The sequence below is a fragment of the Ursus maritimus genome, unplaced genomic scaffold, assembly GCF_017311325.1.
Source record: "Ursus maritimus isolate PB19 unplaced genomic scaffold, ASM1731132v1 scaffold_33, whole genome shotgun sequence".
Lineage (NCBI taxonomy): Eukaryota > Metazoa > Chordata > Mammalia > Carnivora > Ursidae > Ursus > Ursus maritimus.
Genome location: NW_024425897.1, coordinates 29,461,457 through 29,472,500, shown reverse-complemented (window position 1 = coordinate 29,472,500; position 11,044 = coordinate 29,461,457). Strand labels below are relative to the sequence as shown.

At 63.3% G+C, this 11,044-nt stretch overlaps 1 protein-coding gene across 1 annotated transcript in view; it reads left to right on the top strand.

Moving 5' to 3' along the window:
* Positions 1-11,044, top strand: part of GALNT9 (polypeptide N-acetylgalactosaminyltransferase 9) — a 78,384-nt gene that overhangs the window by 41,736 nt on the left and 25,604 nt on the right. Inside the window, exons 6-7 of the mRNA XM_040619425.1 lie at positions 4,176-4,373; positions 9,810-9,927. Coding sequence (XP_040475359.1) covers positions 4,176-4,373; positions 9,810-9,927 — 316 coding nt within the window. The remainder of the gene's footprint in view (positions 1-4,175; positions 4,374-9,809; positions 9,928-11,044) is intronic.

Here is an 11,044-nt window from a genome sequence, read left to right as displayed (position 1 = left end):
GTGGGCCAGCTTCACGGGGTGGGATCTTGTCGCCCATGGTCCCCAGCCCCTTGAAGCACGTCCGGCCACCGCAGGTGCTCTTCAACGGCTGGCCGTGGAGTAGGGGCCCGGGGCACGCAGTGCCCCAGCCTGCCCACACCGACCCGGGGTGACCTCGGGGCCCTCCCGGGGCCAGCGTGCTGAGGCGTCTCTGTGTCCGCTGCAGTGGAGCTCAAGGCCAGCCTGGACCAGTATGTGAACCGGCGGTACCCGGGCCTGGTGAAGATCGTCCGCAACCACCGGCGGGAAGGCCTGATCCGGGCGCGGCTGCAGGGCTGGAAGGCGGCCACGGCCCCTGTGGTCGGCTTCTTCGACGCCCACGTGGAGTTCGGCATGGGCTGGTGAGAGCGGGACGCGGGGGGTAGTGCTGGGGGGGTTGGCTTTGGGGACTTCCTGCGGGATCCCACAGAAGATGGGCCTGGGGCATCCGAGGGCAGCCGAGTCCTGCCTGGGGCTTCTCCACCCCCGGCTGCTGCGCCAGAAGCCGCTACGGAGGCGCAGACCGCGGGATGTTGCGTCCGGCAGGTCACAGCCCAGAACGAGCATGTGGGTGTGGCCTCAGACCAGGGAGCACACAGTGGTGTGCGGGTGTCGCCCACAGGGCCCCCAGCACCAGCTGGAAGCCGTTTCTTGTCCTGTGGCGCCCTCTTGTCCACCGTGCAGGGGCGCAGTGGGCCTCTAACGAGGCGTTTGCAGGGGGCATGGCCAGGGAGTGGCGGGGATGCCCGCGGTGACTCAGGAGCAGGTGTGCAGGATGACCTACAGGCGTGACCCCCGCGCCCCGCACCCCGCACCCCAACAGGAAGGCTGGGGCTCCAGCGCTGGCCTCGTGCTTGCCCTGCAGGCTCCTGGCTAGCGGCCTCCTGGCTAGCGGCCCCAGCAGCCCCCGGGGGCTGGCAGGAAGCGCAGGTCTGTGTGCCGGAAGTGCAGCCTGGCGCCCCAGGGTCCTCGTGCGTGCCAGGGACACAGCCGGGGCACCTGCAGCCCTCGTCCAGCTCCGAAGCAGCCAGTGTGGCTTTAAGAATGCTGTCAGTTGTCCCGCACGTTATCCCCGGTCAAGGGGGAGGCCGGGTCCCCCGGGAGTGTCAGGCCCAGGGCTGGTCCTGGCACCTTTGTCCAGACCCCGCTGTCAGAGGCAGGGGTGCACCCATGTCCTCAGAGTAGGACGTGCTTCAGAGTTTTCTGGAAAGCGCCGGCTGTTCCCTTAACTTCTCTGGTGGCTGCGTGTGGGGGTGCGCTGTGCAGATGAGAGAGGGATATATGGAGGCCGGGTGGGGGTGGGGGCCACGATCCCGCGGGAACGCCCTCGGTAAGGGAGCGAGTCACGGCGGGATGTCCAGCTTGCCAGCGTGGTGCAGGCAGGGGAGGGCGAGGCGCGCCCGTCCCTCGTATTCCAGTGGGATGCTGGAAGCGTGCACGGGGTGGGGGCTGTTGCCAGGACTGCGTGAGTGACATCCAAGAAGCCCCCACGGGCGCCTGGCTCCAGGCCCTCGGGGTCAGATCAGTACGTCCCCGGGATTGCAGACCAGGCCCCCGGGGACGGCCTGGTTTGAGGTAGCCTGGGAGCTGAGGGGACGCCTTGGACACATGAGCAGGTGGCCTGGGATCTGAGGGGACGCCTCGGACACATGAGCGTGCACATGGGGAGAGGCCCGTGGGCAGAGGGAGGGTTGACCCCACGTATCAGTGTCCCGCGGCTCTGAACCACAGAATCTGGGCGGCTCTAAACAGCAGAAACTGCTCTGTCCATCCTGGGGCCTGAAGTCCACTGAGGGGACACAGGTGTCAGCCGAGCCACACCCCCCGGAGGTGCCCGTCGCTGTGTCCTCCAGCCTCCGGGGTTCGTGACGTCCCTGGGCTGTGGCCACAGCCCTGCAGCCTCTGTCCTCACATGGCTTCTCCCCCGCGTGTCCGTGACTCTCCTCCTCTCTTTCTTGGGAGGGTCCTTGTCACTGGATTTGGGGGCTGCCCGCGTAAGCCCGGATGCTCTGCTCTCAAGACCCTGAGGTTAAACCTGCAGTGTGTGGGTCTGCAGTGAACAGGGCAGCCCGCAGCGCCTGCCCGCTGAGCCGCAGGGAGACGTCGGCCCACGGTGGCGGCTTGCCCCATTTCAATAGAAACTAAAACTCACGATTTTTGTATCAGATCTCCCAACGCATGTTTTTAAACTCTGCAAAGCCCAATGTAAGACATTCCCTGGGATACCAGCCGCGGGAAACGAGGTCGGCGGTGGCCGTGCCGACTGGGACTGGTGGGCTGGGCGCAGTCCTGAGTCTGCGTGGTTAGGCTGGACCAGCCCCACCGTGCATGGTTCCCGTGTCCCCAGCTGGTCCACAGGGGGCCGGCGTCCCGGGGTCTCCAAGGTCATGGTTTTCCGCCAGCTACCGCTGGCTCTGGCAGGGGCTTGGCGTCTCCTAGGCAAGTGGAGCCTTCTCCTTCCCCCTCCTGGAGCGTCTCAGCCACCCCAGGACCACGCACTTGTCACAAGCGTTGGTTCTGTCCCTGCTCGGTTGGCAGAGACGCGAGTTTCTTCTGCTTGACTTCCCGTCCTGGCCCCCGTTTCTCTCTGCTCTTCCGCTGTCGTGAGACAGCCCTTCTTCTCCCACGATGTGTATCACCTTCTGTCCTTCATTACAAGTCACTACCTGCCCCCCACCAGGGTCCCTCCACAGGGTTGTGTAGGTTGCGCACTGCACAACCACACTTGGTAGCCCGCCGTTCCTCCCTCTACTGTATCGTAAGCTCCCTCAGGCATTTGGAAGCCATCTGGGAGAGCCGCGGGTCAGTCACCCCAGATGCAATTTTGAACCAGAGTAACTTTGATTTTCACAACTGAAAACCCAGTTATCCGCCTGCAAAGAGCCCTCCCCCCAGAGTGGCCTCCACAAAGATGCCGCCTCATTAGCAGATGTGGCGTTTACGGAGGCTCTTCTCAGGCGCTTTGCTGACAGTAATTAATTAATCCTCCTCGCGAAGCTGAAAGGCAGGTAAATACCAGGCTGTCACTCAGCGGGACGGGAAAGAGGACGGGGTGTGCGGCAGATGTCGCCAGGTGGGACCGGAGGACCTGCCCCCGCAAGCGGCCCCCCTGAGCTGTGTCCTGGCCCTTCCTGCCCTCGCTGCAGCTCCCGCCCCGGCCCCCCAGGCAGCGGGCGGCCCATGACCACAGCTGAACTCCAGCTCAGAGGCCGGGCTTCTGGTGGTGTCTGGTCCTCGCGGGAGATGGGGCCGCGTGCAAGGGCGAAGCCGCACCTGCTTCCCCGGGGAATCCCTCACCATCTGCAGTCACGCTGCTGCCCAAAGAGGTCACCCGAGAGCCCGCGTCCTCGGGTCCCTCTGCTCTCTGGCCTCACCGTGTATGTGCCCCCACTTCTCCAGGCTCACATCCCAGGGCCTCAGCACTGCCCGCGCCCATCCCCCTGACACCCGCTGGCCCCCCACCTCCTCCCGCTCATTGCCCAGGGCAATCTACAGTGATACCCTATTTAAAACTGCCACCCCGAGTCAGCCTTACCTTGCTCTCTTTCCCGCACGGTACGTGCCCCCTTCTGACATACCTGCCTCACGTGTTCGTGTCTGCCCCCCACTGTCTCAGGGCCACCTGTACTGCTGTGTAGGTTGCACACTGCACCACAGTACCCCGTAGCCTCTCTCGTCCTTCCAACAGATCCTAAGCTCTCTGAGGCATGGATTTTTTTTAAATTTATGAATGTATCCCAGTTGGTTAGAGCAGGGCGTGGCACCTAATTGGTGCTCAAATGAGTGCCTCTAAGCCTACGTTCCACAGGAGCAGGAAGGAGGGGCGGGGAGGGGAGCCGGCGGAGGGAGGGGCCGAGCCGTGAAGCAGGGCAGCGGCAGAGGCCGCCTTTCGGGGGGCGTCAGACGGGGCCCAGATGGTGTTTCTGTCCCTAGGGTCAGGCAGGCATCGGCGTGGGCTGCCGCAGGAAGGGGAGGGCGAGGCCCCAGGCCGGGCAGGTCTGCGACCCGACTCGCCCTGGGCTCCTGGGGCCGACGCCCTTGCCCTGCGGCCGGCCGGCTGGCGGGGGGAGGGGGGGGCTCCTGACGTCACCCTCCCCGGGGCGCAGGCTGGGGGTCCCCGCACCCCCACCCTTCCTCACAGGCTGCGCCCCCCGCAGGGCTGAACCCGCGCTGTCGCGGATCCGGGAGGACCGCCGGCGCATCGTCCTGCCGGCCATCGACAACATCAAGTACGACACGTTCGAGGTGCAGCAGTACGCAAGCGCGGCCCACGGCTACAACTGGGGCCTCTGGTGCATGTACATCATCCCGCCGCAGGACTGGCTGGACCGCGGCGACGAGGCCGCGCCCATCAGGTGAGGCCCCGCGGGCTCGGGCGGGGCCGCTGCAGCCGGGACTGGGGTGGGGGGGTTCCGGTGGGAGGGGTGGGGCTTGGGGCCAGGCCCCGGCGTGCGGCCTGACCGGTGACCGGGTCAAGGGGGGACAGAAGGAGGGAGACAGAGCCGGACGAGCAGAAAGGAGGAGCCAGGGAAAGAGAAGCAGACACGGACAGAGGACGGGAAACCAGAGAGAGAGCGTGAGGGAGACAGCCGGTGGGAAGCCACGAGACACAGACACGGAGCCGCCCCGCGGGAGCCGCAGGCGTGGGCAGAGGGACCATGAGGCCAACAGGGCTGCGGACAGAGACCCCACAGCTGTCCCCCAATGCACGGATTTATTTAAGTCAGTTCCTAAACATGGAAACAGAGATTTTTACGTGTTAAAATACGCAGATTCCTGCACCTCTTGGGAGGTGGGAAGGCCCACACGGCCGGAGCTGAGAAGGGCTGTGTCTTAACAGGCGTGGGCCTCCAGCGGCCACAGTCCCCACCGCTCCCCGTCACCCCCAGGTCCTCTGCCGCCTGCTGACCCGTGTCCGTCATCAGCTCCAGGCTGCACTTGGCAGCCCCATCCCCATCTGCTGAGCCCTGGGAATCCGGGCTTCATAACTAGGTCCTGGGGGTGCAGCCGCAGGAGCCTGTCTCCTGCTGAACCCCGGGGGCCCCCTACGGTGGCCTGAGATTTCAGGGGCTGGGAGCTGCCCAAACCGATGGGTCTCTGCCAAAATCCCGCTGAAACAGGTCACTGTGCCCGGGAGCCGCCAAGGCCGTGTGTCATGTGCCTTTGCAAGCTCTGTCCCCCAGGAGGGCCTTGCGGGGGCTCCCAAGCACCCAGCCTCTGCTGGCAAGGAGCAGCCTGGACATCCAGCCATGAAGTCAGCGGACACTGGGGTGAATAGCTCGGCCCGAGCCCTGCACCTCACGGATTTTGAGGAAAACAGCGTTGCCAGCACAGAGGGCTGCTCTGAACTGTGAGACCCAGAGTCCCCAGGAGCTGGACCGGCAGCCGCCTCGGGGCCCTGCACCGTCCCGGCGGCCACGTCCTCAGAGACAGGCCCCAATGCTCCGCAGGGAGCAGGAGCTGGGGCTCTGGGGCCTTTGCAGTCGAAACAGGGCGCAGAGCCATCCACGCCCAGAAATGGACCGCCGGGCCCCCGGGCGCGCTCGGAGCACGGAGTGGCAGCTTGAAAGGTATTCTTCATTCAGAATGCACTCGACAATCCCTCGTTAGGAGCAAAGCTCCTAGTGTTTCCCGCTTCAGGAGTCCGTGAGGTCAGAGACCCCGGGGAAGCACCTGAATTTTTGGCAAGCTCTGGACGCCCCGGCTGCGTGGGAAGCAGGATTTTCTGGCCCGACTGTCTTGTCTCACACTTTGCTCTTCGCTGGTACGACCTCAGAGCTGTCGGAAAACCTGACCCCAAAACTCCAAGTGAAACACAGTGAAGCTCTAACCAGACGTGACACCGAGGGAGATGAAGGAGACGAACGCGGCCAGCACATCACGGAGACGCCGGCCTCCGCCGGGAGGGAAGCGCCCACGTGGCCGCCAGGAGGAGCCCGGGCCGTTGGGAGGGCCGCGCCGGGCGCTGCTGAGAACGCGGGCAGTCAGAGCTCCCACACGAGCCCGGAGGCAGACCTGGCAACACTTCTTCGGGAGAACGTTTGGCGGTTTCTCCTAAAGGTACCAGCACGTCCCACCCGGTGCACTGCCCCGCGGCCATCGGCCTGGAAACCATGGAAGCCTGTGTCCACATGGAAACTCACACGGACACTCACAGCGGCCGCACCATTCTCAGCCATGGAAACGCCCGGATGTCGATCACGTGTGCACGGGGAGGCCGAGGGACATCTGCCTGGCTTTCAGCGCAGTTCGTGGAGCCGAAGGGACAAACTGTCGTCCATGTAACAACACGGGTGAGACTCAGGACTGTGGGGCTGGGCCGGCGAGGGGTGCAGGTCGGAGAAATGACCGGCTTTCCGGGGTGCCGGATGCTGGCTTTGAGCTGGCACTAATTCCTGGAGACCCGGTGTCACGCGGGCCTCCAGGCAGACGACGGGGGGGGGGGACTTTGCTCGGGCCCACGGTGGTGGGTCAGGTGGGTTCTCCAGTGGCTGGGGTCACACACTGAAGTTCGGAGCCCTGGGCTGAGCCAGGCCAGCGAGCAGCCTTGAAGCCCGTTGCCCCTCGTCCTTGTCCTCACTGGGAGGACACCCTCCGGCCCCCCGCCTGGACAGGACTTCCCACCACCGCCCGCCGGGCAGACCGTTCGGAAGACACCCTGTGCCGGGCTCCCAGCAGAAGGTGCTCTTGGAGGTCGTACGACCCACCCCCACTGGACAGATTGCTTCCCCGAGCCCCGCGGTGGGTCGGTGCGGGTCCACGCGGGTCTCTCCTGGACAGTGCTCCGCGATCTCTCCCCTCCCGCATCGCAGCTGGGAAGAGCTGCTACCCTTCTGAAGGACTCGCTTGTACGTGGGAAGCCGTGCCGGGGGAGGCTGGCATTCGAAGGTTTGCTTGAGGAAACTCTCTTGCCGTTCATTGTGCTTGAAGCTCAAGGAAGAGGGAAGAGCGGCCGGGAATGACGTGGCTGGGACTTCCGGGGAAGGGTGTCAGCCCAGCCGGCATGCGGGGCTGCACGGTACGCCGGCCGTGGCGCTGGAACCCGCGCGTGTCCCACGGGCTCATGGCTGGGCTGGTGCTCCTGTTCCCAGGCCCGGCGCCGGGTCCCACCCGTGTGTCCAGGGGACGGCGAGGGTCCTGTGGGTGTGAGCTGGCTTCCAGCGGGCACGGGGGCCCAGGACGAGCCTCCAGGAAGGGAGACCTTCAGGCCCGCCTGAGGGCCCCTCCCAGCACCTTGCCCCTCCCACAGTCGGAGTGCGGGGAGGGCCCGAATCTCACACACAGACACTTACACCCACACCTGCACACGCGCACACACACACACAGATACACACACATCTGTGCACAGACGCGGACGCACTTCCAGGCGCACACGGCGCGGCTTCTCTAGTCCCCGCGGGGGAGCAGTGACCGTTTACTTTCCGACTTTCTCGCCCGTCTTCTGCGAGGTGATCCTGGGGGTGCTGGGTGGTCCCCACAGCCACGGGCTCGGTGGCTGGTCCTGTCCCGTCACCCAGAGTCACTCCAGCCTCTGCGCGGATGGCCTCCAAGCCGACCTCTGGGCGCGCAGGCCGCTCTGGCTTAGCGCCCGGGACAGACGCCCGCGGTGGGGTCGGCGACAGCAGTCCGAGCCAAGGCTCCCAGGCTGCGGACACTCGCTGCTGTTGGTGTTCACGGGCCGCGGGCAGTCCTGGAGGGACGCCGCGTCCTGCCCTCGCGGTGCCGGCGGAGCAGCCGAGCGCAGGGAAGGCCGCACGGCCCGTGGGCTCAGAGCCGGGCTGGCCCTTGTCACCCTCAACAGCTCTCGGGGCACATGGGGTACTTCTGGCTGTGCAGCCACGGCTTCAACCTTTCCGAGAGGGCCGGTCCCACCCTCACTGGCCTGGCGTACGCGCAGAATGGCGGCCAGCGGACTGAGCTGTGCCTGGCCACGCGCTCACTCACTGAGCGTGTGCCTGGCCGCACCCCTGAGCGCGTGCCCGATGCCGCAGCAGGCTGGCTCACCAGGACCTTGTCGGTCTCCTAAAGGCCCAAGGGTGCATTTGGGGTCTTCCTTTTATCAGCGCCCCCCATGTGGGGCTCCAGAGTTACGAGGCTCAGAGTGTGTGTCCGTGTGTCTGCGCATGTCTGCACGTCTGTTACAAGGCAGGAGCCTCGGTGGGGTCCCCGGCCGTGGGCTGCGCGTGTCACACAACAGCCCGGATGTCGGGATGCCCCGTGACGGCGTCTCCCCCGGACCCCGAGAACCCCTCCGCCACAGCAGCCCGAGCCCGGCTGCGTTCTGTAATCACAGCAAGAGTTTCTCATGCAAATAAACCCGCAGCAGCGATAATAAAAAAATCATTACCGCTGTAATAGACTTGGCGGGAGAGCGGCACTTTGATTCACCAGAGATTACCCTGAGATTTTTCATCGCTGTGAAGAAAATGAGTGTCTGTTGTGCGTCTGTGAATTATAACCTAACCTGTCAAACACGTGCTATTAAAAGTCAAGGCGGCATTAAAGTTTCGTTACCGTTAGATTTGTGGCCAAAATCTAATGACAGCAAATTGAATCTTTGCACAAATAAAACGATAATCGTTTTTAATGCGTCTGTTTTTCTTGGACAACTGATGGGCATTTACTTCTGACTTCCCACTCACGGAGCAGAAGTGCTTCTCTTAAATAGTGATTGAGACCCATTTTTGCTGTTGTTTTGGTGAAGAAGGATGTAGTCTCTGCAGAAGTAGCAGGAGGAGGAGGGAGCGGCTTCAGCCTTCACCTCGGTGCCAGAGCGGTGCTGGGGCCTTTGCTGGCTCCTCTCTGGGCTTCAAAGACCCCAGCCCCTCAGCCTACAAGCAGATCGGCTTTGTCTTGTTTTGAGGCAAAATCTTCCATCAAAGCTTCGAGGTCCTGCTTCCTTACGGTGTCTAGACTGCGCCTCCTTCTTGCTAGAGACACACTTTGACTTTCTTTTTATCCTTACCGCCTAGAAGACACTCCCTGTTGCCTAAATTCATGGTGAATGAATGAGTGAGTGAATGCAGGATCCCATCCGCAGGGATGCTGTCTCATTGTGCCCCGATACTCCTGGCGCTCTGTGAGCCCCCTTCCCAGGGACCCACCACACTGGTAGATTTGTGATGCGTGGTAGAAAAAATGTAACTAGCACATAGATGCTTGATTTCACAGATACAGTTTCTGCAGACGAGGCAAGATTCACTGATGGTGTTTCAATGTGTGGGTGTAGATAATTATAGGAATAATAGAACAGGTGGCAGTCCGTGGTCTACAGCTGCACATGTTGTGCACTCTACAACTTCAAGGTGTGTCATGCAGAAAGAGCCCGATATCAATGAGGGTCCATAGCGTCGAGCAGTGCACAACCTATGCCACGGCCCAGTGCAGCCCTGACTCCTGGCATACAGATAGGACAAAATGATGAAGGAGGAAGGCAAGTGACGCAAGCTTGGGAAATGATGTTCAGGGCAATCAAACAACTCGTTAAGTAAACGGATGTCTTTAAAATCCCTTACACTATCTTGCCTGAGTTGAGTGCTGGTTTTTGTCCTCTGTTGATGTTCCTTAGTTAGCGTTTGAACTGGGCCTGTGCTGGGTGCTTTCCCAGGCTCTGGAGGATACAGAGACGACCCCGAGGGGGCCCGCCTGTGTCCTAGAGACGGAGAAGCAGCTGTCCTGAGTCCTGGGCTCTCCCGGCCGCCAGCCTGGTCTGTGCTCAGCACCTGCCACAGGTTGGGGCTCGGGGTCACGCACCTGTGACCTGCTCATGCGCGGTCTCTGCTCCCCGCTAGGACCCCCGCCATGATCGGCTGCTCGTTCGTGGTGGACCGGGAGTACTTTGGGGACATTGGGCTGCTGGACCCAGGCATGGAGGTGTATGGCGGCGAGAACATCGAGCTGGGCATGAGGGTAAGTGGCGCTGTGCGGGGCCGCCAGACCCATCCAGAGAACGGTTGTGCAGACCTGTCAGAGGTGGGGGCGGGTTGGCCTGTGTGCTGCTCATTCCTGGCCAGCGGGAAGGAGGAGTCAGCGTGAGAAGCCACGCCACGTGGGACTGGGGGACACAGCAAAGCATGGTGCTGCGTGTCTGCTCCATCGCGAACGCCGCCCGCTCTCGGTGCGCACGGCACTGAAGGGTGTGTGGAAGCTGCTCGCACGGCACAGGGAACTGAGCGTCCACAGTGGACGCCCGCCCTCGAGCTGTCCCGCCTGCCGTGCACGCGGTTCTAGGGTTGTCTTGTTCGATGTGGAAGGCAGGGGTGCAGATCGGGGTCATGGCACTGGAGGCCCCATGGCTGCTCCTCGTGGGCGTGCAGGCAGCTCGTGCAAAGGTTCCAGGCAGGACTGGGCCCCTGGGGCCCCGCTGGGGAGGGCTTGGGGCTGCACGGGCCGGGGCCCCCCAAGGGAGGCCCCGAGCTGAGATCCACGAGCCTTGGCCCCCACCCCTCCCAACCTCTTCCCAGGGGCCCCTCCTGGTTTCAAACTTCCTCACTTGGCAGCTTGGAGAACTGATGGAAAGTTCTGGAAGAATCTTGGTTGCAAATCAGGGACTCTGGGGTGGCAGAGCTCCTTCTCTCTCTCGGATGCCCGCAGGCGAGGTCCGACCTAGCCCCCTAGGGAGGGCACTTCAGTGCTCAGGGCTTTGGGGAATGTCGGTGGCTGGGAACACAGGTCCCCTCAGGGACAGCGCCCCAGACAGCCCTCAGAACCAGAACTCGACACTTCTGACCAGGCGGCCTTGGAGATCTTAAGCGCTCAGAGAGCCAGCTCCCCGCCAGAGCGGGGGGAGACCCTCTTCAGCCCCTTCCCCAGAGCCCGCGTCTCCTGCAGGGAGCTGGGCCTCATTTACCGCGTGCCGTGAGTGCCGGCGGTGCGCCAGGCCTCCAGCTGCAGAGGGAACAGATGGCTCAGATCCTGCTTCCCTGCAGCTCACCTTCCAGGGAGGAGGTGAGAAGAGAAAGTGTGTCACTTAGTGAGAGGCACCAAAGGGAGAAAGGAGGCAGGGGGGGCAGGAGTGCAGGGGGGG